Source organism: Xenopus laevis, chromosome 2L, assembly GCF_017654675.1.
Source record: "Xenopus laevis strain J_2021 chromosome 2L, Xenopus_laevis_v10.1, whole genome shotgun sequence".
NCBI lineage: Eukaryota > Metazoa > Chordata > Amphibia > Anura > Pipidae > Xenopus > Xenopus laevis.
The window spans coordinates 66040499-66066790 of NC_054373.1; the positions used below are offsets into that span (position 1 = coordinate 66040499).

General features: G+C 38.0%; 1 protein-coding gene across 2 annotated transcripts in view; it reads right to left on the bottom strand.

Annotated features, from left to right (window-relative positions):
• Positions 1–26292, bottom strand: part of srgap2.L (SLIT-ROBO Rho GTPase activating protein 2 L homeolog) — a 107198-nt gene that overhangs the window by 12928 nt on the left and 67978 nt on the right. For both annotated transcript variants that reach the window (XM_018245200.2, NM_001094430.1), the window contains 13 exon segments: positions 25130–25258; positions 24688–24909; positions 21981–22082; positions 21694–21891; positions 16860–16944; positions 14535–14562; positions 14328–14358; positions 11400–11460; positions 11250–11327; positions 8127–8261; positions 4359–4464; positions 3541–3762; positions 777–856 (listed from right to left, as the gene is read on the bottom strand). In XM_018245200.2, coding sequence (XP_018100689.1) covers positions 777–856; positions 3541–3762; positions 4359–4464; positions 8127–8261; positions 11250–11327; positions 11400–11460; positions 14328–14358; positions 14535–14562; positions 16860–16944; positions 21694–21891; positions 21981–22082; positions 24688–24909; positions 25130–25258 — 1477 coding nt within the window.

Genomic DNA, 26292 nt, shown 5'->3' on the forward strand with positions numbered 1-26292 from the left:
GTCACTGCAGCTGACAGGAATTTTTATCTTTAAGACACTACCACTTCTAAGATCTGTTAAACATATAGAAGAATGCTCTTCTCCTACTGGATTTGCAGCTCTTATTTGTCAGCCACACAAACAGCAGAACAGCATTCTACTGTAATTTTAAGAGAACTATCAGGCAGCGATACAGTTACAAAACTCCTGTCCACACTTGTAACAAAACAGTGCACCCTAACTAACAGAGCAATCTAGCATAATCAAGACATAAAGGTAAGTATAAATGAATGTTATTTAAGCCCCTCTTGTCAACTCATCCACCATTTACTCATCTGACCGTTTTAAATTTCATTTATTCATTTATTCTATTTTTTCAGTGTAAAGGCCTTTGCATAATTTACTTCCCACTAGACCCTGACTTATATACTGGAGAGTCTCGTGCAGCATAATAAAAATCTGTATTGTGTTGCCTTGTTTATTTAAAGAAGCTGCCAAAGCAACAGAAGAGATAATGGGAATAATTTTGCTTGCTGTAAAAATAAGAAAGTATCATCTGAATACCTGGACTACATTTTTAGGAAAGTTTCTCACTTTTGCCATGCACCATTTATGACAGAGAAAACAAAACGTAATGGTATTATTAGATTTCAATTGTTTATAGTATTGAAACATAACTTCTAGACCAATAAAATGCTAAGATAATATTGGTTGCTCTGGTGACAATTATTGGCAATGTTCAGATATAAGCCTGATAATACCTACTATTTTGGTAAAGAAAAGATGTAGTTACTCACCCTCTTCTGAACTTTGCATTTCAGCAGTAATATCCAACACACTGTCCTCTGCTGAGATGGGCTCACTGTGAGAACTCTCACTGTACAAGAAAAAAAAAATTGCGTTTGGGGGAAAAAAGTTGAGTTTGAAGAAAAAAAAAGTTTGGGGACAGCAGCATGGGGGGGCACACAGTAGCAGTGAAGTAAAGATTAATACAACGGAAGGAAAACAGAATAGATGGCACATGTATATGTTATATAATACTGCTGTTGGTGGGGGAATGGGAACCTTCAGTAAAATTTGAATACTATAGAGCTAAAGAAGTGCAAGTACAGATCTGATATGTATATATACAAGCTAATGTATGCAACATTGCTGGATGTGACATTTTAAAAATTAAATAATACTTATTTAAAAAAAAAACACACACTTTAATAGGCCAGGTAGGTAGATTGGCCTGTACCCAGCATTAACTGCAAACAGACTGTGTATCAATACTTTGTAACATTGAAAACCCCTACAAATCTGGTTCCTGGTTTTCAAAATGTTTGACTACACTTTCATGCAAATTTTGTCCTTTGCCACAAACCTACATGGTTCTATCAAATTGGTCAGATGGATAAGCTGGTGATTTTGGTGTAAATGGATTTCCAATTGAAGCTCAGCACCTTTGATAACCTCTGTTCTGTCTAGAGATTACTGATGGGTCAGATCGGCAGATGTGTGATTCTGGGGTAAATGGATTTTAGAAACTACATTAACCCCAAGTACCTGCAAGTGACAATATTTTAGCAGCATTCTGACAGTACTGTAGGACTATCCTATTCACTATGTTAAGACAAAATAAAAATATCCACTAAAGCAGAGTCACGAATAGTCAATATCCGTTATCTGTCAAAATGCTTTCATGGCTTTACAAAGCAATACATTCTTAGCATTCATTTGAAGTAATCTAATTAACCAAGAATATACAGAAAAATGTTTATGTTATTCTAAATCAAAAATTATTTGGCATCTGAATTATTTCAGGATTTCTGAAGCCCACATATTAAATAATATGTACTCTGAATTAAATGCATGCAATTCTGATTTTTGCTGATTTGCACAGGGCTTCTATAAATTAATGGTGCAGCTTTTCATCTGATGAATTTTATCCAAAGGAGAGGAATGCTTTCACTTGCCCCTTTACAGCTACAGTTCTTTATAAAGTCTTTTTTAAGAATGTGTTTGAGGGCCACCACCCTAAGCTCTTAAAAAGACATACAGGATACAGAAATATTACAGTAACCAATAATGGATCTGGAAATAAGAAGAGATTTGCATGGGGTTTCTGCACAAGTAAAACAAGGGGTATCTGCATGCTTTGAGAGATGCCTTCATCAAATGTTAACTTGGTAAAACAAAAATGCCATTACTCAAATTTGTGTAGTTTGGGCACTAGATGGCAGTTTTTTACCACACAAAAAAAAATACTGGTGGCCAATAAGATCTTTGTCTTATACTGCCTGTACAAATAATACTGCTACACACTTCTTTAAAATCTGCCCTTGTAACAGTGACTTCTGGAAGTATTACTTTATTGTAGTATTTCACATAGATGAAAACATACCTTAACACTAAAATTTTATTTTGGCACGGTGTAGAGCAGGGATCCCCAACCAGTAGCTCGTGAGCAACATGTTGCTCTCCAACCCCTTGGATGTTGCTCTCAGTGGCCTCAAAGCAGGAGCTTATTTTTGAATTCCAGGCTTGGAGGCACGTTTTGGCTGCATATAAACCAGGTGCACTGCTAAACAGAGCCTCAATGTTGGTTGACAATCCACATAGGGGCTACCAAATGGCCAATCACAGCACTTATTTGGCACCTTAGGAACATTTTTCATGCAAGTGTTGCTCCCCAACACCTTTCACTTCTGAATGTTGCTCACGGGTTCAAAAGGTTGGGGATCCCTGGTGTAGAGTGTAAAACTCAGATAATGTTATTTCTGAGTTTTTCTACAGTAAATGGATTAATTTATATCCCAAATTCGAGGGCTACAAGACAAAAGCAACTACAAAAAAACAAAACAAAACTAGACTGCCCTTGAATGCATGTGCTTACATTATGCTTAAAGGGATACTGTCATGGGAATTTTTTTTCAAAACGCATCAGTTAATAGTGCTGCTCCAGCAGAATTCTGTTCTGAAATCCATTTCTCAAAAGAAGCAAACTTTTTTTATATTTAATTTTCAAAATCTGAAATGGGGCTAGACATAGTCAGTTTCACAGCTGCCCCAAGTCATGTGACTTGTGCTCTGATAAACTTCAGTCACTCTTTACTGCAAGTTGGAGTGATATCAGCCCCCCCCAGCAGTCCATCAGCAGAACAATAGGAAGATAACCAGATAACAGCTCCAAAGCACAATATAACAGTTGCCTGGTCGATCTACGAACAGCACTCAATAGTAAAAGCCAGGTCCCACTGCATCACATTCAGTTACATTGAGTAGGAGAAACAACAGCCTGCCAGAAAGCAGTACCATCCTAAAGTGCTGGCTCTTTCTGAAAGCAAATGACCTGAGATGGTGGCCTACACACCAATATTACAACTAAAACAAAATATACTTGCTGGTTCAGGAATGACATTTTATATTGTAGAGTGAATTATCTGCAGTGTAAACTGTAATTTAGAAATAAAAAAAAAAATCATAAAAATCATGACAGAATCCCTTTAAAGTTAATTTTAAAGTCAACTGCCTCTTTACAGTGCAGTACAGAACTCTTTCATTGTACATTGTTCTTACCAGTCTTCACTCATGCTCCCTGGGATATAGACTGGTCCCTCCAGCTCGGGGGGACTAGGGAAGATGCTTTCATGCAGAATGATGATGGTCTTAATGATTTCATTGACATGTGATTGGCAGGACACCTGGTCCTGATTATCAGGGACACACATCAAGGTTGGACCAAAGCAGATGGCCAGATTGTAGGGATCCATCATATTATCATCACTGAACTGAGACAGGCTGCAAAGAGATTAACACAATAAAATAATATTTGAGTTTAATAAAAAAAAAAGTGAGACACACTACAGCGTGGGTTACAAATAAAATAAGTAGGAGCTTAGAGAGATAAGGGATATAGATGCAAAATATATTAATGGTAGCAGAGTATGAGTACAAACAATGGGAGAGCTGACCCAAAAAGAGAGTAGGGAGAATATAACAGGTTATTATGATATAAGAACGAGTGGCTACATTTAATGATTAGGTGGAAATCAGGAATGCACTGAATCAAGAAACTGGTCTGAAATACAGCAAATCCCAGCAAATTTTGCAGAAATTGTCTGAATCTTAGCTGTAAGCATTCCGTTTGGCTGAACATTTAAAGTCACATGACTTTAAGGTGCTGGACAACCGAAGGTGAGACTGTTGTGCTCAGATTTTTTTTTCTATGTCAAATTGGAGTTCAGTCAAATCATTTGTGCAGGATTTGGCTAAATCCAAAAATGATGGATTCATTGTATCCCTAGTGTAAACTGGTAAAAACAATGCAACAGTATAAAAACTAATGACATTATAAACAAACAAACATCTGTATGCTTTCTGTCCTGAATACTCACTGATTGAGGAAGGAGAAGAGGTATCTCATAAGAACTATTGTAGAAGCAGGGAGACAAAGTAATACCATGCGCATGTTGGGTGCTCTTTCTTGAATGTTGTCCATTGCTAGAAAAAAACATTATGCAAACAACAGAATTAATGGCTTTGCTTTATAGTGGCAATAACAGGTTTCTCTAATTTAGACACAACCTCCCTCTAGGGTTCAAAAACGACTGTATCACTTCCAACTGGCACCCTCTTCCCATTGCTCCAAGCCCTTACTTGTATGTAAAAACAGGGGTGGAGAATGGGCAATAATTAATGAAAGCTTTGCCAACATAAAAATAGTATTTGTCAACATTGGTTCATTTCTTTCGAAATTAAAAGGGAAAGAAGTTTGCGATTTCCAGCTTTGCAGTCTCAGACTTCATGCATGATGGTTAATGTGCTATCATGCCTTTTTATTATGTGGTGTGTGGAAATGATGATTTGCCTGATCATAATGCATTCATTGTGTTTGATGCAAAATGGTTAAATGCTCAAGTTATCAGATCATTCATCCCAATGGGGAGATGGTGACTATGCAAACCCACTTCAAAGAATAGGGGGGGTAGGACTGGAAATCCTTCTGGCTTCCTAAAAAATACAGTCATCATTTGGCATAACTTCCTGCCAGCACTTCTACCCCAAGAGAAAGATTTTAACACTTTCTATACAAAGCACTGATGGAACTTTGTAAGCCACCACACCATTTATTTAGCATATTTTACAGGGGCAGACTTTTACCCCAATGGGGTATTGATAAATACATCTTTAGAAATCCCAAAGAAATAAATGGAGAGAGGTGGTATTTCACTCTAGCGGACTGTGGTGATCTCTAAGTTCACTTTTTGATAAATATACCCCATGTTTGTTGCAGGTCGGGAGCTTACCACTTTTATTGTAACCACCTGTGTATCAACATTTCGGGGATGGGGGGAACACACGAACACCCTCCCTTTGTCGGGATACAAACATAAGTGAAACCAACCAATGTAGCGTCCAAAGCAATAATCCAGTTCAATATACATCTTTGTGCTGTCTTCATTGCTCAAAAGAAAGGGTTAATACAGTCACCCTATTTTTTACTTAACCTAATAAAATTAACTTAATAATTAACTTAATAATAAACACACAAGTCGTTATGGACTTGAGTGTCAAGCCTCTCTTTAGATTTACACTGGACACTGCAACTATGGGTAATTGGGTAAGATTAAGCATTCTTAAAATGTTATGGTAGCACTTGTGTTTGTATCCCCCCCCCATGAAATGATGATGCACAGGTGGTTACGATAAAAGGGGTAAGCTCCCTACCTGCAACAAACATGAAGTATGTGCTACTTTCTTCAAAAATTCAACATGCATTTGAACAGGGCTATAAAAATATATAGGCAGGCTATGGTTTTAAAGCATCATAAGCCCTGAATTCAAGTGAAGTATTGCCATATCTCCTATTTTTTTTACTCTAATGTGAAATGACCTTACATGGGGATGTTTTGCTATTTGTCTTGTTTTTTGGGGGGTGATGTCCCACTAGAGTACGTACTTTTTAAGGTTTCTGTTGCCACACAATTCCTGATGCTATCCTCCTTATATATACAAATTGCTTGCAGAGTATCCTGGGTGTGGTTCACTTTAATTATGAGGTTGAAGACTGTATTCTCCTAATTTACTCCTCCACAGTGCTTTGATGTGATTGTATAGTGCAGTGCTGTCCAACTTCTGAGGTATCGAGGGCCGGAATTTTTGTTGGAAACATGGTTGAGGACCGATAATGGAAGCCAGTGTTGACCACTCCCTATTTTTCAACCACGCCCATGTTAAACCACACCCAAGTTACCACAAGACCCATGTCTAAATTAATTGTGGTTGGTGCTCACTGCAGGGATATCACTCAACACTCATATGTTAAGTCATATTATTATTAAGACATACCCTTGAATCCATGTCTCCTCCTCCCCTGTAGATAAAAAAGCAACCCCAGCACATGATTAAATATGTTAGGGCCCCTAACAATAATTTTCAAATGCTAACAAACCCCTAGAAGAAATACCAGGCTTATGTTCCACAGGCAGTGCGTGACACATACAGGCAGAGTATGGCACACACAGAGGGAGCATAGGGAAGGCAGTGTATGGCACGCACAGGCAGAATATGGCACACCCAAGGAGAATAGGGCAGGTATAGCATGGCACACACAGGGAGCATAGGGCAGGCAGAGTATGGCACACAGGGAGCATAGGAAAGGCAGAAATGAGCAGGAGACAGGGAAACTTATCAGGACCACTCTAAGATGTACTACATACAGTGACAGTGCTGGTACCCCTCTAACAGTTTGTAGTGTGAACAATGTGGGCAGTTTCAGCTTTAGGGCCACTTGTAGTTGCCCTGAGGCAACTTCGGAAAACGAAGCATTCAGAGTGCCATCCCACCGGCGATTTACATTCTAGCCGGCGGGAAGGCAGTTCAGGAAGTCGCCCGAAGAAGAAGCAATTTGTCGCTGGGTGACTAATCTCCCAAAATAGCAGCGTGTGTCTCTGCCCTTGCATCTAAGGTTTAAACAATGCAGGGGCCAGTTAATCTCTGTAGTGATACCTTTTGAAGTTTACAAATGGCAAGCAGACACAGCAGGCAGACTCATGTGGGGGGCAACACAAGGGGGGGGGTAAGCAGGTTGAATGTGGTCTGCGAGCTGCCAGTTGGACAGCCCTGGATAGTGCATAGCTGCGCTCATTTTGGTTAGCAAGTGGAAAAATCTGTACATGCCACCATGCCAAACTTGTATCTCGGATATGCTTTAATATACCTCTGCTTTTCTTTGTAGGCACTGCTCCACATTAGCTCCTTTCTACCCCTAGTAAGTTATTATTTTGCTATCCTCCCTTGCCACGTACATTTTACATATTTCTGTATGATCTTGTTATTTAACACCATTAAGCACAGTACATGTGGCTTCATGGGTTTATTTCATCACATGCTGAGATTTTTTTTGTTTTATTTGATTACATGAATGCTTAGTTATTTTCAGCAGTTTGTGTTTATTTTTCTGACTTGCTGACGTCATGGCATTGTTTTGTCATGAAAAGATGGCTTGGTGTCAGGGTATTTATTTGATTGTCGGAATGCTGTGGGTTATGTTGATAAAATTCTTTGTGTACACCAAATATTACTGAAATAAACCAATTTAAATGTATCAATATTCCAGGAGATGCTTTTTGATTTCTTGCCGTTAAGTTCCTCTTTTTAAGCTGACTATAAATGTGAAGATATTATAGTATTCATTTTTTTTTATTCATACAGGTATAGTGGCCTGCTAATCCTGCCCAATATCTCTGTACTATGGACATTGGATGGTTTAAAAAATGCCCATAACATGCATGCCCTGAGTTTGTTTGACCCATGAGTGAACTGGCCAAAGAGTCTACCCATTCGGCCTGTGTATGGACGTCTTAAGACAGATCTGCATGGACTACAACAGAGCATTGTGCTACTATATGACTGATACGGTAAACTGAAAAGCAATTACTTTTCCACAAAAACTCTCTTAAAAAGTATGTTTGTTTAAAAAAGGGTACGTAACAACCTATAATAAAAGCAAGTACCTTAACTGAGAATTACATGGAAGCTCCCTGCATCCAGTTGTTTTGAGTCCTATGCTGGTATACTGGGAGATGTAGTTCACCTATTGTTTAACACAACTGCTCTAATAACTTAATCACACTTAATTTTTAAGAAAAAAATCTTCTTACAGACACAGCTCAGGAGGTCATGGAAGATTTCCTTTGGAAAAAGAGGAGTTGTGAGCCCACGAAAGTGTAGTTTAAGGACACCAGCCACTGAATCCAAATCATGGTCATTCTGATCTTCTTCCAAGGGGTCCTCCCCTGCCAAAATAAAAATAGCGCATAGGAAAGGTCAGAATTCAAAGTCAGCACATTTCTTTCCAAGGCATTTACTTGAAGTAAAAACCACAGCAACAATTTAAGTGGCATTTTAACATCTATATAGATAGGTATAACAATCCATATATAGAAGTAATGCTTTTCTTACTCCTCTCTTGAACCACAAAGGCAATCATTAAATAGAAAGACACCGCACCATATGCAGTGCCTTTGTGAATATATTTAACTTTCTCTGGATCAGAAGAGGCCCAAGTCAATCCAGAAAAGTCCAGTAGGGGCTGCTGGTCCCTACCCACACTGTATAATCATTTACGGACCCATCGTTTTGTTTTCTTTAGTGCTGAGCAGGGGATCCGCTTAAAGGGGAAGTTTTAGTAAAGTGACACGTATATATTTTTATTTTTTTCCTCAGGACCACATACAAACATGGTCCTTAAATCAGTCTTTTGTATTTTAGCCCTGCTGCAGTAGGAAATTGAGCAGTTACATGACTCTCTGCTATGGCTAATAGAGAATTCTGTCCTGCTTGCTGTGGAAAATGGAATCTAAACATTAGCATTTATTATCACAGAAACGTCAGTAGTAATAATGGGCATGCTGACATTACAATTTACAGTTCCAGCACAAGAAAGGCCATGTTTCTCTATCCCTTAACTGCAAAGAGACCTTTAACCGGCACATTGTGAGCAAGTTAACAAGGCATACAGGAGACAGAGTATTTGCATGTTAACAGAAATAGCCTATGACCTCATGGAGCAGACAAAAAGCTAAATTGAAAGCAATTTTTTTAGCTGGGCGGTCCACCCTGCATTTTTTATAAGCCACCCAGCACTGCTCCCACCTATCTGCTGTGCCCCTTGCCTATTAAAGTACATGTAGGGATTTCCTATACCAACATTTTATCCCCTACCTGGATATTTTTTTGGTGAGAACATAGTAAATGTACTGCTAATAAATTAATTTAAGAATACAGCATTTAGAATAGGTTTAAAAACAGTTTACTAGAAAAAATTATTGCAAATGTGGGTAAAATACCTATGGAAGGGGTAAATACATTATCTTATACTCTATAATGGGACTGTACACAATATTTCTATTAGTTACACTCATTCTAGATTTGGAAAGTACAGCAAGTCAGTAAACATAATTCGACCAAGTACTCCTAAAATATATCATATAATTTCTGCCCTACACAGCATGTTATTCCTGCAATGCAGCAATTCCTACTGCTACATTTAATGGCATTTGTTTAGCTTGTGCATATTGGCCACCAAATTCTGGACAGCACAAGACACCTCTTGGTGTCCTAGGTGATACTTGCAGGCAAGTGATCACACATAGAGAGAGATACAGACACCAGAAAAGAAACCTATCTTGTCTTGTCACGCTATTTATAATTCTGCCAAAAAAATGTTCGCCCAATGATTTTACATTACCTATCTGATCCCCCATGTTTCTCTATTAGGGGACTGCCATATTTGTGCAGCAGTAGTCCGTTAGCATTAGAAACTCTAACTTACAGGTTGAGAAGAGACAGACAGGTTGAGAAGGGACAGTCAGGTTGGCAAAACAGTCAGGTTTACAAATTTCAAGTAACAATTGCTTACAAAAGCAGACCTATCAGTGAAAAACTATCAACATGACGTATAGGTACATTTTAATATAAATTAATATTTTGAAAAGTCGGTTTTTTGTGTCATTGTAAAAATAAATAGTAATACATGTTATTTTACACATTTATAAATTATCAAACTGATATATTGTAGGCTGCCTTTTTTCTTTTAACTGAAAGGACTGACACGTGAAGAGCTGAGCGGTGAAATGGTCATGTTGAAGAGGATTTCTTAAGCTGTACACTTATTCTTATTGATTAAATTAAAATGTACAATAATGGACATAAATCAATAGATGCTCTGGGAAACACACATTGGCTGCTAAAACTTGTAATCCCACGGAACAAAGCCTGTTTTACAATTAATGTAACCACAATGCCCAAATATATATTTTAAATAAATGTGTATAGACATGCATATTTACATTTTTTACCCGCTTTTATTAAAGTTCTATAAAGGTCAAGTGTATAAGTATTCAACTTGCTATTTACATGTATATATTTTGCATACCTATGCACAGAAGGCATTATTAAGGTTGTAAAAATTTTCTTTATGAATGCATTTATATTATTCTATGTCCACATTAAAGATGGCTTCCACTGTGTGCATCCTTTAGCTTTCCATGTGTATTACAGTTTTGGCCCAAACAAGGATACAAGCATTCAAGTACCAGTACTGCCCATTCAAAACTCTTGTGCAACATGTAGTAACTTTAACAGAACTTATTATTTTTACTTCCTTGGCCCTCTTTATTTATATGCTGGAGTTCCGCTGTGTTCAAACAAAGAGTATGCTCCTTCTGAGCATAGTAGTAAGACTAGTATTCATTTTTCACTACTTAAAAAATCACACATATCTTTGGCAATGGTCAGCTTTGAGTGCAACCCAATTTTAAATCTTCTCTTGCCCCCCAAAAGTATTAGTGACACCACCTTGGAAAACCCTAAATAAAATTCTGACTTTGGCATCATTTCTATGATGTGGGTAACACAATGTTTAGATTTGGTTAGCAAGTTCAAAACCTTTTATGCATCTCATTTATTATGTTATACCTTTATAGCTGTTGGCTAACACTGCAAACTTTTCTAGAAACAATAGTATTATAGAAAATAAGCATTATGACAATAACCTGAAATTGATCCTTGTGTGACTACTTTACCGTTGCTCAGCAGGAGGGAGTGACAGCCATATTGCCAAGATATTAGGGGTCATTTACAATGTCCCACTCAGTATGCAAAGTGCAAAAAATATTACAATCTGCCATTTTTCTGCACTTTGTTGGGCCACTCCATCTGAAAATGCTGGGACACAGAAGTATTTGGAGGAATGAAAATGAATGTCAGAAGGAAACTCATACCTCTCTCAAATGCATTCTTTATATCATTCACTTCCACCTGAGAACCTGACACCCGAAATATTCCAACATGCCGGAGACCTGTGAAAACAATAGAGGTTAGTTAATAAGTACTGAAGAGCAGTCAAACTATAGTAGGGGTAACAGACTTACCATGTCGACAAAGGAACCGAATACAGCTTTCTACCACTAGTGGAATGGGTTGCTTGGCATCCTAAAAGACAGAAGAGCCTATTCACACATACAGCTGGTATTGGGGGATACGTTTCAGATTTCTGTGTTTAGATTTTAAAGTCAATTTTAAAGTCAAACCATGAAATAAACAAACCTGGGTTCATGGTTCATGCATGCACTGGAAACTCTGGTGTATAAACATTTTTCTTCTCTTAAATTACTCTAGAACATACATATAACTGGAACTGATGGGGGGGGCTCATTTACCAAAACTGGGTAATTTTAAACCAATGCACTTATAGCAACCAATGAGATGTTCTAACTTACAGTATTTGTCAATTGGCTGCTATGGATTACTGCAAAACTGCCCATTGTTCATAAGGGTGCAACCATTCAAGATGAGTACATACAGCAGGTCAGCCACAATAGGGTTAATTTTGTATTGTTTGTATTTAAGAAGTGTTTTTGATATGAATTTTTATATAAACAATAAGATGGTGTCAACATATAAGTGTGACAATGCATAAAAAAAAGGTTAAAAATTATATGAGTTAGAAGCAGTAATGTCAGTTTGCTTTGTATCACTATTGTTTTTAGAAATGTGATTGTAATTTTAATGTTTACACAAACTTGTTTTTTCCTATGTTACAACTACTTTGTGCTAACTAGACAGTGTCTAAATGTTGATAAATATATGCATTACAAAGCCCCTAGACAAAGGGGAATGTACCTTGCATAAAACTACAGGGGTCCCACAGAGGATCATGGAAGTTGTGGTATAATTGCTAAGTAGAGAACAGTAGGTGGAGACATATGCTGAAAAAATATTTTACGTAGGAAAACGCGTAGGAAAGGACAGTGTGGCACCTGAACACCACCATATCTCCAAACAGCAGATCCTTCTGAGGAGTCAGGACTTCAACCTTGGAATGTGATGTGCTTTTGATGCAGAACTGTTTGTGAGTAGGTAATTGGCGTTCTGTAATTACTTTTAAAATATTTATTAAACGGAATTATACTATTATTTTCTTCACTTCATGTGTGGAGTAATGAATTAACTGCAGAACACAAAATAAATATGATATGCAAGCTGAACATTGACTGTTTGTATGTACATGCCCAAAAGGGAAGCCTGATTCATGTGTGCACCTTGAGTGGATACAATTAACCCCTATAGCCCCTATCAGGCAACATAAAACAGTATTGCCCTATGTGTGCTTCCCTCTCTTTTAGATATTTTGCAGCACTGACAAACTCTGTAGACCCCCTCCCTCCTCCCCCCAGGGAAATGCCCCATACTTTATACTTACCCTTCGGTGCAGATTCTGGCATTGGAGTTCCACGCAGCCATCTTCCGTGCATGCAAAACTCACAAAAAATTTCTGAAGCGCTGGAAGAAGACACGAAGACCTGGAAGATGGCTGCGTGGAACTCTCATGCCAGAATCTGCGCCGAGGGGTAAGTATAAAGTATGGGGCATTTCCCCAGGGGGGTAATTAGGCTGGGGGGAGGGGGGTCTATGTGGGGTAGGGGGTTTTTTGTTAAAGGGTTGAATTCTCTTTAAAAAAAGCAGCGGAGATACTTAGTAAAGTGGCCCGGTATTGATAAAAGCCTCTCCCAGTGCTTTTAATTGCCTTAGAAAGCTATATAATGCGGAGTTTAAAATGCAATGTACAACCTGGTGCAGGCCAACATTCTGGCAGTCTGTATCAGTACAGAGATAAGTGGTGCAAGGATGCTTGACCACATACACAATACAAGTGCATGACTGTCAAGAACCCTACTGATAAACTATATATGAAGAACAGCAGAAAGTATACTGAGCAGATCCATATTTATTGATCCAGCTGTACTTACTTACTTAGTTCTAAATGTTAATGTAATTGGTATTCATGCCGCCTTATTATTAGGGTAAGGGCACACGCTAAGATTCGGGGAGATTTAGTCGCCCGGCAACAAATTGCCTCTTCTTCGGGTGATTAATCTCCCCCAAAAGCCTTCCTGCCGGCTAGAATCTAAATCGCGAGTGCTTTGTTTTCCGAAGTTTCCAGAAGTTGCCTCACGAGGATTTCGATTCTAGCCAGTGGGAAGGCTTTTAGGGGAGAAGAGTCGCCTGAAGAAGAGTCGATTTGTCGCCGGGTAACTAAATCTCCACAAATCTTAGCATGTGCCCTTACCTTTAGTGTGTAATCAAGAACAGTATAATTCCCTCAGTGTTAAAAGCAACCATGGAAATATCTGTGACAGTCAATTTCCCTTACGGTCCACAGCAACAGCCTTTTAGATATGAACTAGGTTAGGAGTATTATAAATGAACAGTATTGTGCCAGTATTATAGCAATTTTTCAATATGATAGAGATATGCATGTATCTTTTTACACTGTAAACTCTTTTGGGCAATGCCCTCATTAGGTCTCTCAGTTATTGGCTGCTTTGTATGTAAACCTGTATATTCAATGTATATACCCATTTATTGTACAGTGCTGCTGAACATGTTGGTGCTTTATAAATAGGCGACAATAATAATATGAACAATTGTGGCATCCACACTCCAGAGAGTACTTAGTTAAAAGGTTGCATAAAAAGAGCACTGCCCAGCATCTCTTAATTATGTACTTCTGTATAGAACTACACTATATGAGCAATATGAGTAAGAAGCATATTTAATATTGTTGTAAAACAGTATGGTGAATGGCATATTATTCTTACTCCAGCATTCTCTCACTCTGAGGTACAAAACTTTAAAAGCACCCCCCATTATGCATCAAGTCGTGTCTAATGACATGCGCATATTGCTGGAAACTGTGTTGTCCTACATTTTTGAGCGATACAATCCTGTTACTAGACAAAATATTGCTATTACCCTAACTGTTAGAGCTTCATATGTTTATTAAAAAAAAATATTACCTGTTTTCTGAGGGTTGACATTCTACGACCACTAAAAAATAAAAGCATGGAAAAAAAAAAAGTTGTTTTTTTTTCTAGTAATGATTAATGCATGCCCAGCAACCAGTCATACTTGCATGTGAATAAGTACAAGGGTTCCTACACCAATTCTATTTATGCCATAATGTTATCCAACATAACATCTGAAAGTTGTACACAATAACTGACCTGGCTAGAGAGCAGTCTGTGCGCTGACCTATGGAGGAAAAATATCATAAAAATTATGTTTTGTCTTAGGTATTTTTATGCATAAGAATAATTTTAAAACACTTTCATTTGACAGCATAAAGATGAGACTAGAAAGGAAATCAGATTTAAAAGAGAAAGAGGAGTGTAGAGTGATGTTCCTAAATCAGATTATGCACTAGGTTTGCATCTATGGTCCCACATTTCAAGGGGAAGCAGGACACCCACCACACATTTATATTTTCAAATCTCAGATTTAATGGTAGTGCTACCCATGTGCCTGTGGGTCGTTTTTCGGTTCCTAGTCAACATGGCCTCTGACATACTTTGTAGGAAGTGGTGCTATATCATCAACAGTCCCAGATTACTTAGAAACCCTTCAGTTCTACACATTCTTTTATGCCTTGACCATCGGATGTGGAAGCAGCAATGTCCTTCCATCTCTAATATTTGGGGCTGAGAATAGCACAATACTTAGGGGCACATTTACTTAGCTCGAGTGAATGAATAGAAGAAAAAATACTTTGAATTTCGAAAGTTTTTTTTTGGCTACTTCGACCTTCGACTTGAACAATTAGAACTAAAAATTGTTCGACTATTCGACCATTCGATAATCGAAGTACTGTCTCTTTAATATAAACTTCGACCCCCTACTTCGCCAAGTAAAACCTACCGAAAACCAATGTTAGCCTATGGGGAAGGTCCGCATAGGCTTTCTAACAAATTTCTGATCGAAGGAAAATTGTTCGATCGATGGATTTAATCGTTCGATCGTTCGATTTTTCGAAAGAATGAATAGTGGTAAATCCTTCGACTTCGATATTTGAAGTTGAAGGATTTTACTTAGACGGTCGAATATCGAGGGTTAATTAACTCTCGATATTCGACCCTAAGTAAATGTGCCCCTTAAAGTACTTAAAATAAATGCTAATTAAACACATACATTTTTGGCACATTGATGGCGTTATGAGCTATGAATTTATAGTACAGGATTGTTATAAATTACAGAAAGATCCATTATTAGGAAAATCCCAGGTCCTGAGCATTCTGGATAACAGGTCCCATACCTGTACTTATAATAATCCAGCAAACACTGGTCTTATCTGTATCAGCCCTTGTGCCCCACAGAACATTATATTTGGCTTCCAACATTATTACCTTAAGAAAAAACAGCTGGTCAACAAAATTGTGGTGAATAAAGTCACCTTTGCAGCAGCATACATGCTATTTTTGGTATTTTTTCCCTACCCTACTTTATTTAGTCAACAAAATATGGCATATATCATGAACCTTAGATCGGGGGAGTGTGATTTGTGTGGTAGTTCACCTTAAAGTTAATCTTTAGAATGTCCTGTTGTTAGCAACTTTACAATTGGTCTTCAGGTTTTTTATAGTTTTTGAATGATTTTCCTTCCTCTATTGCCTAATTTAACCTTCGAAATGAGGGTCACTGACCAGGGTATCCAGAAAACCATTCTCTGTGCAGCAACAATCTTATTGTAGTTGTTCCTTTTATTACTTCTATTCAGGCCGTCTTCTATTCATATTTCAGTCTGTTATTCAAACCACTTACTGGCTGAATTGGACCCTAGCAACTGCATAGTTGCTGAAATTCCAAACTGGATAGCTGCTGAACAAAAAGCTAAACTATTCAAAAAACATATAAAATAAAAAAGTAACTGCAAAATGCCTCAGAATATCACAGTCTATATCAAAAGTTAATGTAAATGTTAAATTACCCATTTTAGGTGTATGGCCTTTTATAAGCAAATAAACATGACAGCTTTTAATCTGCTAATAGGGAAAGCTACAGAAGTACAAAATGACAAACATTAATATAGAATCCCCTCTCTTCTAAAAAATGGATCTATGGAATCTCTAGGCCACATACAAGCTTTCATTTCATGGACCACAACACTCAGGAGTAGGGTGTAAACTATTTGACTAAACAACATTTACTCATGCATGATTGCACAAGCTTGCAGGAAACAACCCTTTCACACTCAGCACCTGGGCAAACGGACAGCCATTTACAGCTTCAATCAATTTAGTTAGTTTGGCAGATTTACAGCACCCTATGCTTAATCCTGTGGCCCAATATGTAAACTTAAGAAAGTGGCTTGGAGCTTTATATGTATTACACATGTCATGGTGAAGGCTACTGGTCAATTTCAACTCTTCTCCTTCAGCTAGATGAGAATGCATCTTCTCCTTCAGCTAGATGACAATCCAATCCATCTAGCTACTATGAAACTAATTCAAATATGCTGACCAGGTAAATCTGGTCAACATTAACAGAAGACTCACACTCTCCCAGGGTTTTCTGCAGCATGTCATGCTTGGCTTTCAGTTTTGTGATCAGATTTCGTCCCTCTAGAAATTCTTTTATTTTCTGCAAGATAATGAGATGAGAATCATTTAAAAACAATATTCCATCAGTTTCAGTCAAATCCCTTCTCTATTACACTTGCCCTAGAAAAGACTAATTAATGCCAAATTCTCAATACTCTGTTACTATTATAGTGGTTGTTCAATAATTGATATTAAACAGGACACAGAGGAATTGCATCCTTGTTTCAGCCCAGAAAGAAACATTAGAAATGGTGCTGGTAATTCTAAACAAAGGTACCGTTTTTATATGCTGATGTGTGGGTTACTATGGCACAGGGTATTTCTTGACTTTTGTGGTCGTCTTCTGCTTTCCTGCAACCAGAGTATAAACCTAGGGCTATAACACATGCTTGTTCTGATCACAAAGGTTAAAGAACATTCTCTGACTGCTGCATTTCAAACAAATGCTAATGCTGTTGGGCAGAAGAAAGTGTTTCAACAGTGCTAGCATCTGCCATATTGAGTTTAAATCCTAGGGATAGTAATACTTGCTGTAGGAGTCCAAGTCTACCCTTATGAAACAGATTTATTTATTACTAAATGATAATGAAGTCAATAAACAGAATAAACAATGACTGTATTAAAACCACTGTGAATGATGTATCAAAAATGATTTAAACAAGGCAAATGTATACCCAAATTTCATAATTCACGACAAATATGAATATGTGTTCCAATCCTGGTGGAATAACAAAATCAATATACATGCAATTAACATTTGGTCAAGGGATTAATAATTTATTAGTGGTGAGAGGCAATGCTTTTGTGCATCGAAGAAGATTCTGATTTGCAGTGCAGCATATACCAAATAATAGAGTATGTGGAATGTAACGCCTCCTGCTGAATCCAGATTGGAATATAGTAGTCATGGCAGCCATATTTGCATGCAAATTGCTCACACAAAAGACAAAGGAGAGGATTCTTGATGCAATTGTTTCAAAAATATAAATATTTTGTGGAGAATTGCCTTTTTGCTCTTTAATAAATATGCCTCAAGTGAAAATGTGCGGTGTTTTTCCTGATGCTAGCAGCCTGTACAGTAGCAACATACTGAAAAGAAGCAATTCAATCAATATTATTCTTTATTGATATAGCACCAACACATCCTGCAGTGCTTTAACAGAGGATATAAATGATTTACATCAGTCCCTGCCCCACTGGAACTTACAATTGAAGTTCTCACATGCTACCTGCCTATATCTTCTTGGAGTATAAGAAGAAACCCAGAGAAAGAGAGAGAGAGAGTGAGTGAGTGAGTGAGTGAGTGAGTGTGTGTGTGTGTGTGTGTGTGTGTTTTTTTTTTTTTTTTGCTGGGATTCAAGCCAGGGACCTTTGGGTTTCTGGCTCGATACCTTAACCATTTAGCCAGGTGAGCAGCCTGTAGGGTTGCTCGCTATGTGTTACCTGGCCTCTGCAGTCCCAGCCCTGCTGCAGCCTGATTGGCCTCTCCAGCCCCAGCCCAGCTGCAGCCTGATTGGCCTCTCTAGCCCCAGCCCAGCTGCAGCCTGATTGGCCGCCCCAGCCCAGCTGCAGCCTGATTGGCCCCAACCCAGCTGCTGCCTAGTTGCAATCAGCCAATCAGGGCTGCCTCTTCCCTATTTAAGGGCAGCACTTAGAACACTCCTTGCCAGAGCATTACATTGTTTCTCCCTAGTACTGTGGCAGCGCCCCTAACTAGGTAGTTCTAGCTCTTGCCCCTTTTCCCTTATTGTTCCTCTTTGTCTGCCTGTCCTTGTCTTACCCTGTCTTGTACCTTCCCAGCTTTGACCTTGAGCTGACCCTTGCCTGTTATTTCCTATTCCACCTTGTATCACTCACTCCATCTTTTACCTGCCTTGCCGGTTCCTGCTCTGCCTTGTACCCTGTCTTGTTGCTTCCCTAGTCTCCTCCTGCTCCAGTCTCCCTCTCTTGCTATCCTGCTCCAGTCTCCCTCTCTTGCTATCCTGCTCCAGCCCTCTCTTGCTATCCACTCCAGTCTCCTTCTGCTCTATTCTTGCTCTGCACTCTATGTCCAGTCCATATCTTCGCCCTATCCGTCCTGTTCTGCTCCTGATCCAGTCTGACTCTTCGCCCTCATCAACCTGTTCCTGCCTTCACTTAACGTGTTCCCTAGGCACATACAGCTCCTGCCTCAAGGACTCGCCCTTTCCCCATCAGTCTCCACAGCGCCCTACCTAATCCTTGTCAGTGTATCTGGCCATGCCATCAATAAATGCAAATTACTAGTTCAATGCTACAAAATTATTCACACTCAAAAGAGGACCACATAAGAGAACTTTATGTAGTGGCTGCAGAAGACAACAAGGAATTTTAAAGCTCAGCATACGAGTTTATATAGAATCTATCTATATCACACATCGTGAAACTAAAATGGAATCAAACACTGGACAGCTCTGTTTTATTCATAAAATTCACCTTCATTAATCTCCATTTTCACATTTTATAAGCAAAACTAGCTCTTGAATTATTCATTAATTTAACCCTCCCAGGCAAAAGTTTACTAATCTTCCAGCAGCCACAACTAGTTTTGAAAAATAGTTTTAAACATTAAGGACAACAGCACACAAGGTGATTTTTTTCTACCCCTAAGGGGGGGGGGGGTCTGCTAATTGCCTGTCCTTCGAACTGAATGGTAGTTGCATGAACTCTTCCAGTTCACTAGAGGGTCAATATAGCATTGCGCATTCCGAAATGCGCAATGCTATATTTCCAAGTGTTAAGCTCTGTTAGGCAGGGCCTTAACTCTTGTATCGGTTGCAGTTTGTGGTTGTAACAGGTTCAGTCCAAACAACCATCTATTGCAGGTTTGGTGGAGGGAAAATACTGAACATTCACACATACTGCAAAATGTTGGCAGTTACCCATATGCCATTGTCTTAAGGGCAGAGAAGTGATGTGGGTATCATTTATGAACAAAATAATAAACAACCAGGCGAACATAAGAGGCTATCTGAAAATATTTTAGACTTTTCCAAAAAAGCCCACAAGACAATTTTAATCTAGCTTAATATAACATTTCTGTGTCTTGATCTGATATCCTCACTAAGTTGGCAACTCTGTGGTGGTAACAGTGGCATAACTATATAGGAAACAGACCCTGTGGGTGCAGGGGACAACAGGGGTTTGCTTCCTCTGTAGCTGTTCTAGTTTCAGAAATTTTGCAAACTATCAGCAGCAGGCACACGTCACATGTGTGAGTGGGCGGGGAGGGAGGGTGTTGGGTAGGTAGCTGGGTGGCAAAAAACATTATGACAACAACCTGATGCAGAAGCACCAAGTGAAAAAAATTATTTTAATTTCAATTTGCAAAACAAAACCTACCCTCTAATCTATAGGCCTCAGAAATAAAATCATGTATTTTCAGCTATGTGTGTGCTATGCAAATTAAGAGCTGGGTAACTTCGTTTTTTAACGAAAAGTCATGTGATTTCCCTTCCTGGAACCTATTTTACATACATAGATTAGGATTCGGATCGGCCAGGCACAAGGATTTGGCTAAATCCAAATCCTGCTGAAAAAGGCCTAATTCTGGTGGAATCGGCGCCAGATTTCTAAACTACCTGCTCCAAGGCTGGCTGCCTCTTGCACCCCTCCCCCGATGTACGCGCACGCACAGTTTTACCAGTCCTCTGGTTCCAACTCTGCTGGACGATGTGGCTGGGCAGCATGCTGCCCCAAAAAATGTGCCGTCCTAGGCCCAGGCGTTTGTGGCCTCACCACAAATTCAGGCCCAGGCGGAATCCCATTGATTAAACCATTACTATTTTTGTTCATCACTAAAGACCTGTGAGTGAGGCGTTATACGATGGTTTAGAATTTCCAGACTCCCTCACCCAGGCATGTAACCTTATCAAATGGAGTGCACACATTTGTTTAGGAAGACAAAATTAAATACAGTTTCAACAAATGAAAATAATTTGTTGAGATTTACATGTATATTTACTTAGCATTAGAACTGGTCCAGTTTTTTTCTTGTTAAATTTGAGCCTTGTGGTTTTATGTACAATTGGACGTCTGGCACAAAGACAAGTAATTAACACTTCTCAATGCATTTTTTCATGTAACTGCCACACTGGGGATATGCAAAGTCTAGCTGCTCATACAAATCACAAAATAAAATCTAGCTGTGATATAGTGACACTAATAGGAAGTGCAGAGCATTGCGATATTGTCAGATTGTGCTTTTTGCTATTTTTAGAACTGGAGCTTTGTTGCTAACACTTATCACTTAGCTGTTATTCACACCTCAGAAATTAGAGAGGAAAAATGCCAACATGTCCAATGTTGTGCAGTATTTTGTTAAATACCGCTGAAGCACTTTCAGCGCTTTGTTTCATGATAAATATGCTGTCACTGTGTCTAGAAACAGGCAACCACCAAACTTCTTCTTCCTCTAAATTAGTCATATAATAATGACAAAAGCAACATGCTGAAAAGCTCCAAATAATGGGAAGACCATCTCCAATAAAAATAATTTTAATTAAATAATTTACATTTTTAACGTTGATTTCCTTTCTCTTTGTAATAAAAAAAACCACTGCCTTGTACTTGGTCCCAACTAAGATATAATTAGTCCTTATTGGAGGAAAACCAATCATATTTGGTTTAATTAATTTTTAAATAAATTTGTAGTTGACTTAAGGTATGGAGATCCAAATTAAGGAGATGTGCATTGAGCTTTGCTCACAATATATGACACCATTATCAGTAAAAAAGGAGCATGTTTATCAAGGTTGGCACTTCAACTGACCGTGAAGTAGAATTGCTCTGTCTCTTGCTGGTTGGCACGGCGCTTGGCAATGCTTGGTTTGCTCATGTAAGTCTCCGACACAGTGGATTTTACAGACTCCATGGAATTGCTATACTGAAAGCAGTCTGAGACATCAAAGTCTTCTACAGTTACCATGTCTTGGATGGTCTGCAGCGTGGCTTCCATGGTTTTTTTCACCTGAACGGAGATATAAACAGAAATAATAAACAATTATAACAAAAAAAAGAACAAAGTAGATATAATCCTGATCCAAGTTTATCACCTACCTCCTCATTCTCAATCTGGAGGGTAGACAAACGACACTGTAGCTGCTGACACCTTTGTGCCAGTTCCCCTTGCAGAGGCTGCTGAGCACAGAGCAGGGCAACCTAGGTAAATAAACACATGCATAGTAAGTAACAGCAAACCGAACAATGGTTTCAAATATCACAGGATGTAAAGAAATCTTAAAAAAAGCAAATTGGCTTTTCTAGTCTCTTTTATGTAAAGCTACAGTAGGTGTTTATTTACAATAATCCTCATGGAGACTACTTAATTCTTTATTCACCACAACCTGTCTGCTGGACTGACAAACTTCCTTCAACAGTGACATGCAAGTTTGGCTCAATTTGTAGAAATGTATTGTAAAATCTTTTCAAAAGTCTAAAATTCTGACTACAGATGCATGTTAACTTTAATATTAATATTGGGTAATGATTCTGAATCCTGACTCTGTAGAGATATCTATGGTATTGTACAGGACCGAAAGGGTATCTTTCTGAAGCAGCTTTCGGGGGGGAGGGGGGGTCACCTGTTCTAAATTGATACATTAGTTGATACACTTTTATCTTTGGCCCTGCTGAGCAGAATGCATGTGTTTCATTAAAGGCAGCTGTTAAATTGATACAATCGTTGCTAACATCCCACAGATGCTGCTGAGAAATGTTTCAACTAAGGATAATGCCAGACGGGACTGAAAATCAGCCTGATGAAATAAGCCAAGAATCAGCCCCAGCGCTGGCGAGTAAAAGTATTTTTTTCTGGTAAACAAACAGTTTCCTGATGGTCAATAATTAGGTTTTTCTTATAGGAACCATACATACTGAATAATATATAATTATTAAAAGGGATGGAGAGTGGTATGACAAACAGTTATTTAGCTTAAGATTTTGTAGAGGTATTTTAAAATGACCCATTAAATTTCAAATTGAAAACCAGTTAAGGGAATCAAAATCACCTAGGAGCATAGGTATGTGATGAGGTTTGTGGTATGTGTCAAAATCAGCAGGAGGAGACTTGTCAATGGCCCTTTTTTGTGTTGCTGAAAAATTTTCATTTGCAATCCTGCTGTGGGCTTTTTTTAAAATGCAAACCAAATTTATATTGCCCAAGGTGACTATTTGATGGATATAACGGAGTATACCATAAACATTTAAGTTAATTTTAAGCAGATGTATAGCATAGAAATAGGATAATTACAAATTTAAGAGGAATCGAGGGGATTGCTTTTTGATTCTGGGAGCAATGTGTGTCTGGTATATTTAAGCTTTATTATTATGGATAGAAGTAGACTAAAAAGTAAAGGTGACCCTGCAGTTTACTGTGGATAGCCCTTATAATGGTAAAGCATGTATTCAAACGGAGGTAGAGTAACAGGAAACAGATATTTTCTGGTGGTTTCGATGATATGTTTTCAGCTGACTCATTAAAGCAGAAGTTAATCTTACTCGTGATAAAGCAGAGAGTTATAATGGATACATTTATTTTCTTAAGAACACAAAAACTAAAACATCCACATATATGGAAAAATTTCCATCTACCAATAAAAAGTCAAGCCATACATGCGTCTTTTCTGTCACACTATGAAAGCTATTTAAAGGACCAGTTACATCAGAAATCTTTTTTTTTTTAAAAAAATAATTAGTATACCACGAAAAAAAACCCACCAAGACTAATTAAACTTTAAAATCGCACAGCCTTTATTAAGAAACAACTTACTCTGCTTGCGCTCCTCTTCAGAAAAGGCGATCCGGTTATCCATTGTGCAGCGCTCGCTTTCTTCTCCCTGCGTTCCATTAAAGGAGATAGTCAGGAAGGAGAAATCAAACGCCGCACAATGGATCGCCGCCGTGTTGCATTTTCTGAAGAGGAGCACAAGCAGAGTTTTGTTAAGTTATTTCTTAATAATGGCTGTGTGATTTTAAAGTTTAATTAGTCTTGGTGGTTTCAAGGGTATTCAAATAAATATATAAACAAACATCTTCTAGGGAAACTTATTTTGCTGGATCTGAACTATATACAAGAAATGATGCAAGTCTCAAAAGCAGTGATAAAATGTCTTGTAACATAAATCTTCATGGTCTCAACTATGTTGTTCTACAACTTTAGGTCAATCATATGAATTCACTTTACTTATGTGACAAGAACAAAAACCAAAAGCATAAGAGATAACAGACTTCAATTGTGCATGCTATGGTCAGAGATTGCTGCTAGAGAGCATAAGATAGGAATGGAAGCAGCCAAACATGGCGGGCACCATCCATACTGCAGAACTCTTCATTTTCAAAGCCTGTACAGGGTAGCAGGGCTGTTCTGATAGATATTCTTGCTGCTGTGGGGCAAGAGGGTAGGGGGGACATGTGTAGGAGACCTATGGTAAATCTCCTGTTTTCATTCTGCTTCAAGCTATTAGAATACCTGTTTTGAGACATAACACTATAACATATATATATATATATATATATATATATATATATATATATATATATATATATATATATATATATATATATATATATATATATATATATATATATATATATATATATATATATATATAACCAAAAGGAAGAAAATCAAGTTAATGTAAGAAGAAAAGAATTCAATAAAATTCAATTAAAATTCATAAAACTGCATATTTGCCTTGTAGCAGAAAATTGCACCAAAAGCCTAGTTCACAGTTACATGTTCTAATAAAGAAGTGTTACTACTAACCATGTCTCCCATGTGTGGCTGAAACTCAAACCTCACTGGTGGGCAAAAGACACTGTTGGATGACTCCATCAGACGTTGCTTATCTGCAGATGCATCTAGGTTTTCTGTTGCATTCTCCAAAGCTTCCAGACCCTCCTGCTTTGAGTGCTGCAAGTTGAATTCAGCAGAGAGGAAGGTACGAAGGGCACGGTGCAGGCTGGAGTGATACCCTAAGTCACAGCACTGCAGGGTGGTAATAAAGAGAAAAATGTTTAATAAAACTTGAGAATACTTGTTTATCAATACTATTTAATGCTTAGCTGGTAAAACATAGTTTAATTTATTCTAGTAATTGTAAAAAAATATTTTTTTAATTCTGAAAAAATACATTTTCTTCAGCGCTGTAAACTGCAAAAAGAAAGGTGGCATGGTGGCATGCATAAGTAAAAACGGTGTTTCTTACATTAATGAGGTCAGACAAGTCATGGATGTAGTATTTAAATACAGATGCATTTGTTGCTTCCAGAGCCAAGACATACTCGTTCCGAGCCTTTATTGCCTTTACTTTGTTTTCTGTGTATTTGGCCTGGCGCTGTGAAAAAGAAAACATTAAGTGGGGTAAATACATTAAATGTCAGTACTTCAAAATTTGTGTCAATTTCAGAAGGTTGTATAACATTAAAACATGGAAACTTTGAAGGGGTAGATACTGATTTGTTGCTATGGGTAGCTGCACTGGTGTAATATTATTATTATTAAATGAATGTCCAAAAAATATAAGACACAAAATAAAAAGTGCCTATGATGCTTTCTGCTGTTTATGCGTTTGCTGAGAAGTAAATAATATTGAACATCAACAGAGGAATTAATCTGTCCCTTTTTTCTTTTCGTTGGGTGTTTGTCTCCATTCTTGCTGGGACAAATTAATACATAAAGTTGCAGGTGGCGGAAAGCACTTCTCAGCAACCACATAAGTAAAATGCTCACAGGTACACAAATCGAAGAACAGCTTGGCAGCTTGCCCATTCCACAGTTTTCGGTCTATGAAATAAACACCTAGTAAAAAGCATTACTAAACTGTGACATTTTGCATGAGATAAGATCAAAATGGGAAGTTGTCCTGTGATACACACTAAATCAGATGAATGAAATAAAATAAAATGATTAGATGTTATTTGTGCAGCTATGTAAACAGATTTAAATCCAACTGGTAAAAAGATAGGTCTTTCTCAATTAATTGTTTAGTCATTATGATTAAATTACTTAAACTCCTCCATGGATACAGCTAAAACCTAGAGTGAAAGACAGTACTACGTTTTTTATTGAATATTTCCTGGTACACATAGGTCTGTCTACTATTTTCTATGTCACTGACAATTATAAAGGATTCAAAGTGCTATAACATATGTGTATCAGTATTTCTGAGTGAACATAATGTGCAGCTGGGCACCTATTCAGGCCAGTCAGAAGGGGACCGCAGTAGCGTACTGACTGATAGATTTCAGTTGATTCATTGATATCTGGAAGATTTGGCCAGATATCTGTCAGGGATGCAATCAAGGAGTGTCTACATATGGCAGATAAGCTGTTGACTCAGTTTGAAGGGGCTGTATTGACAGCGTATAG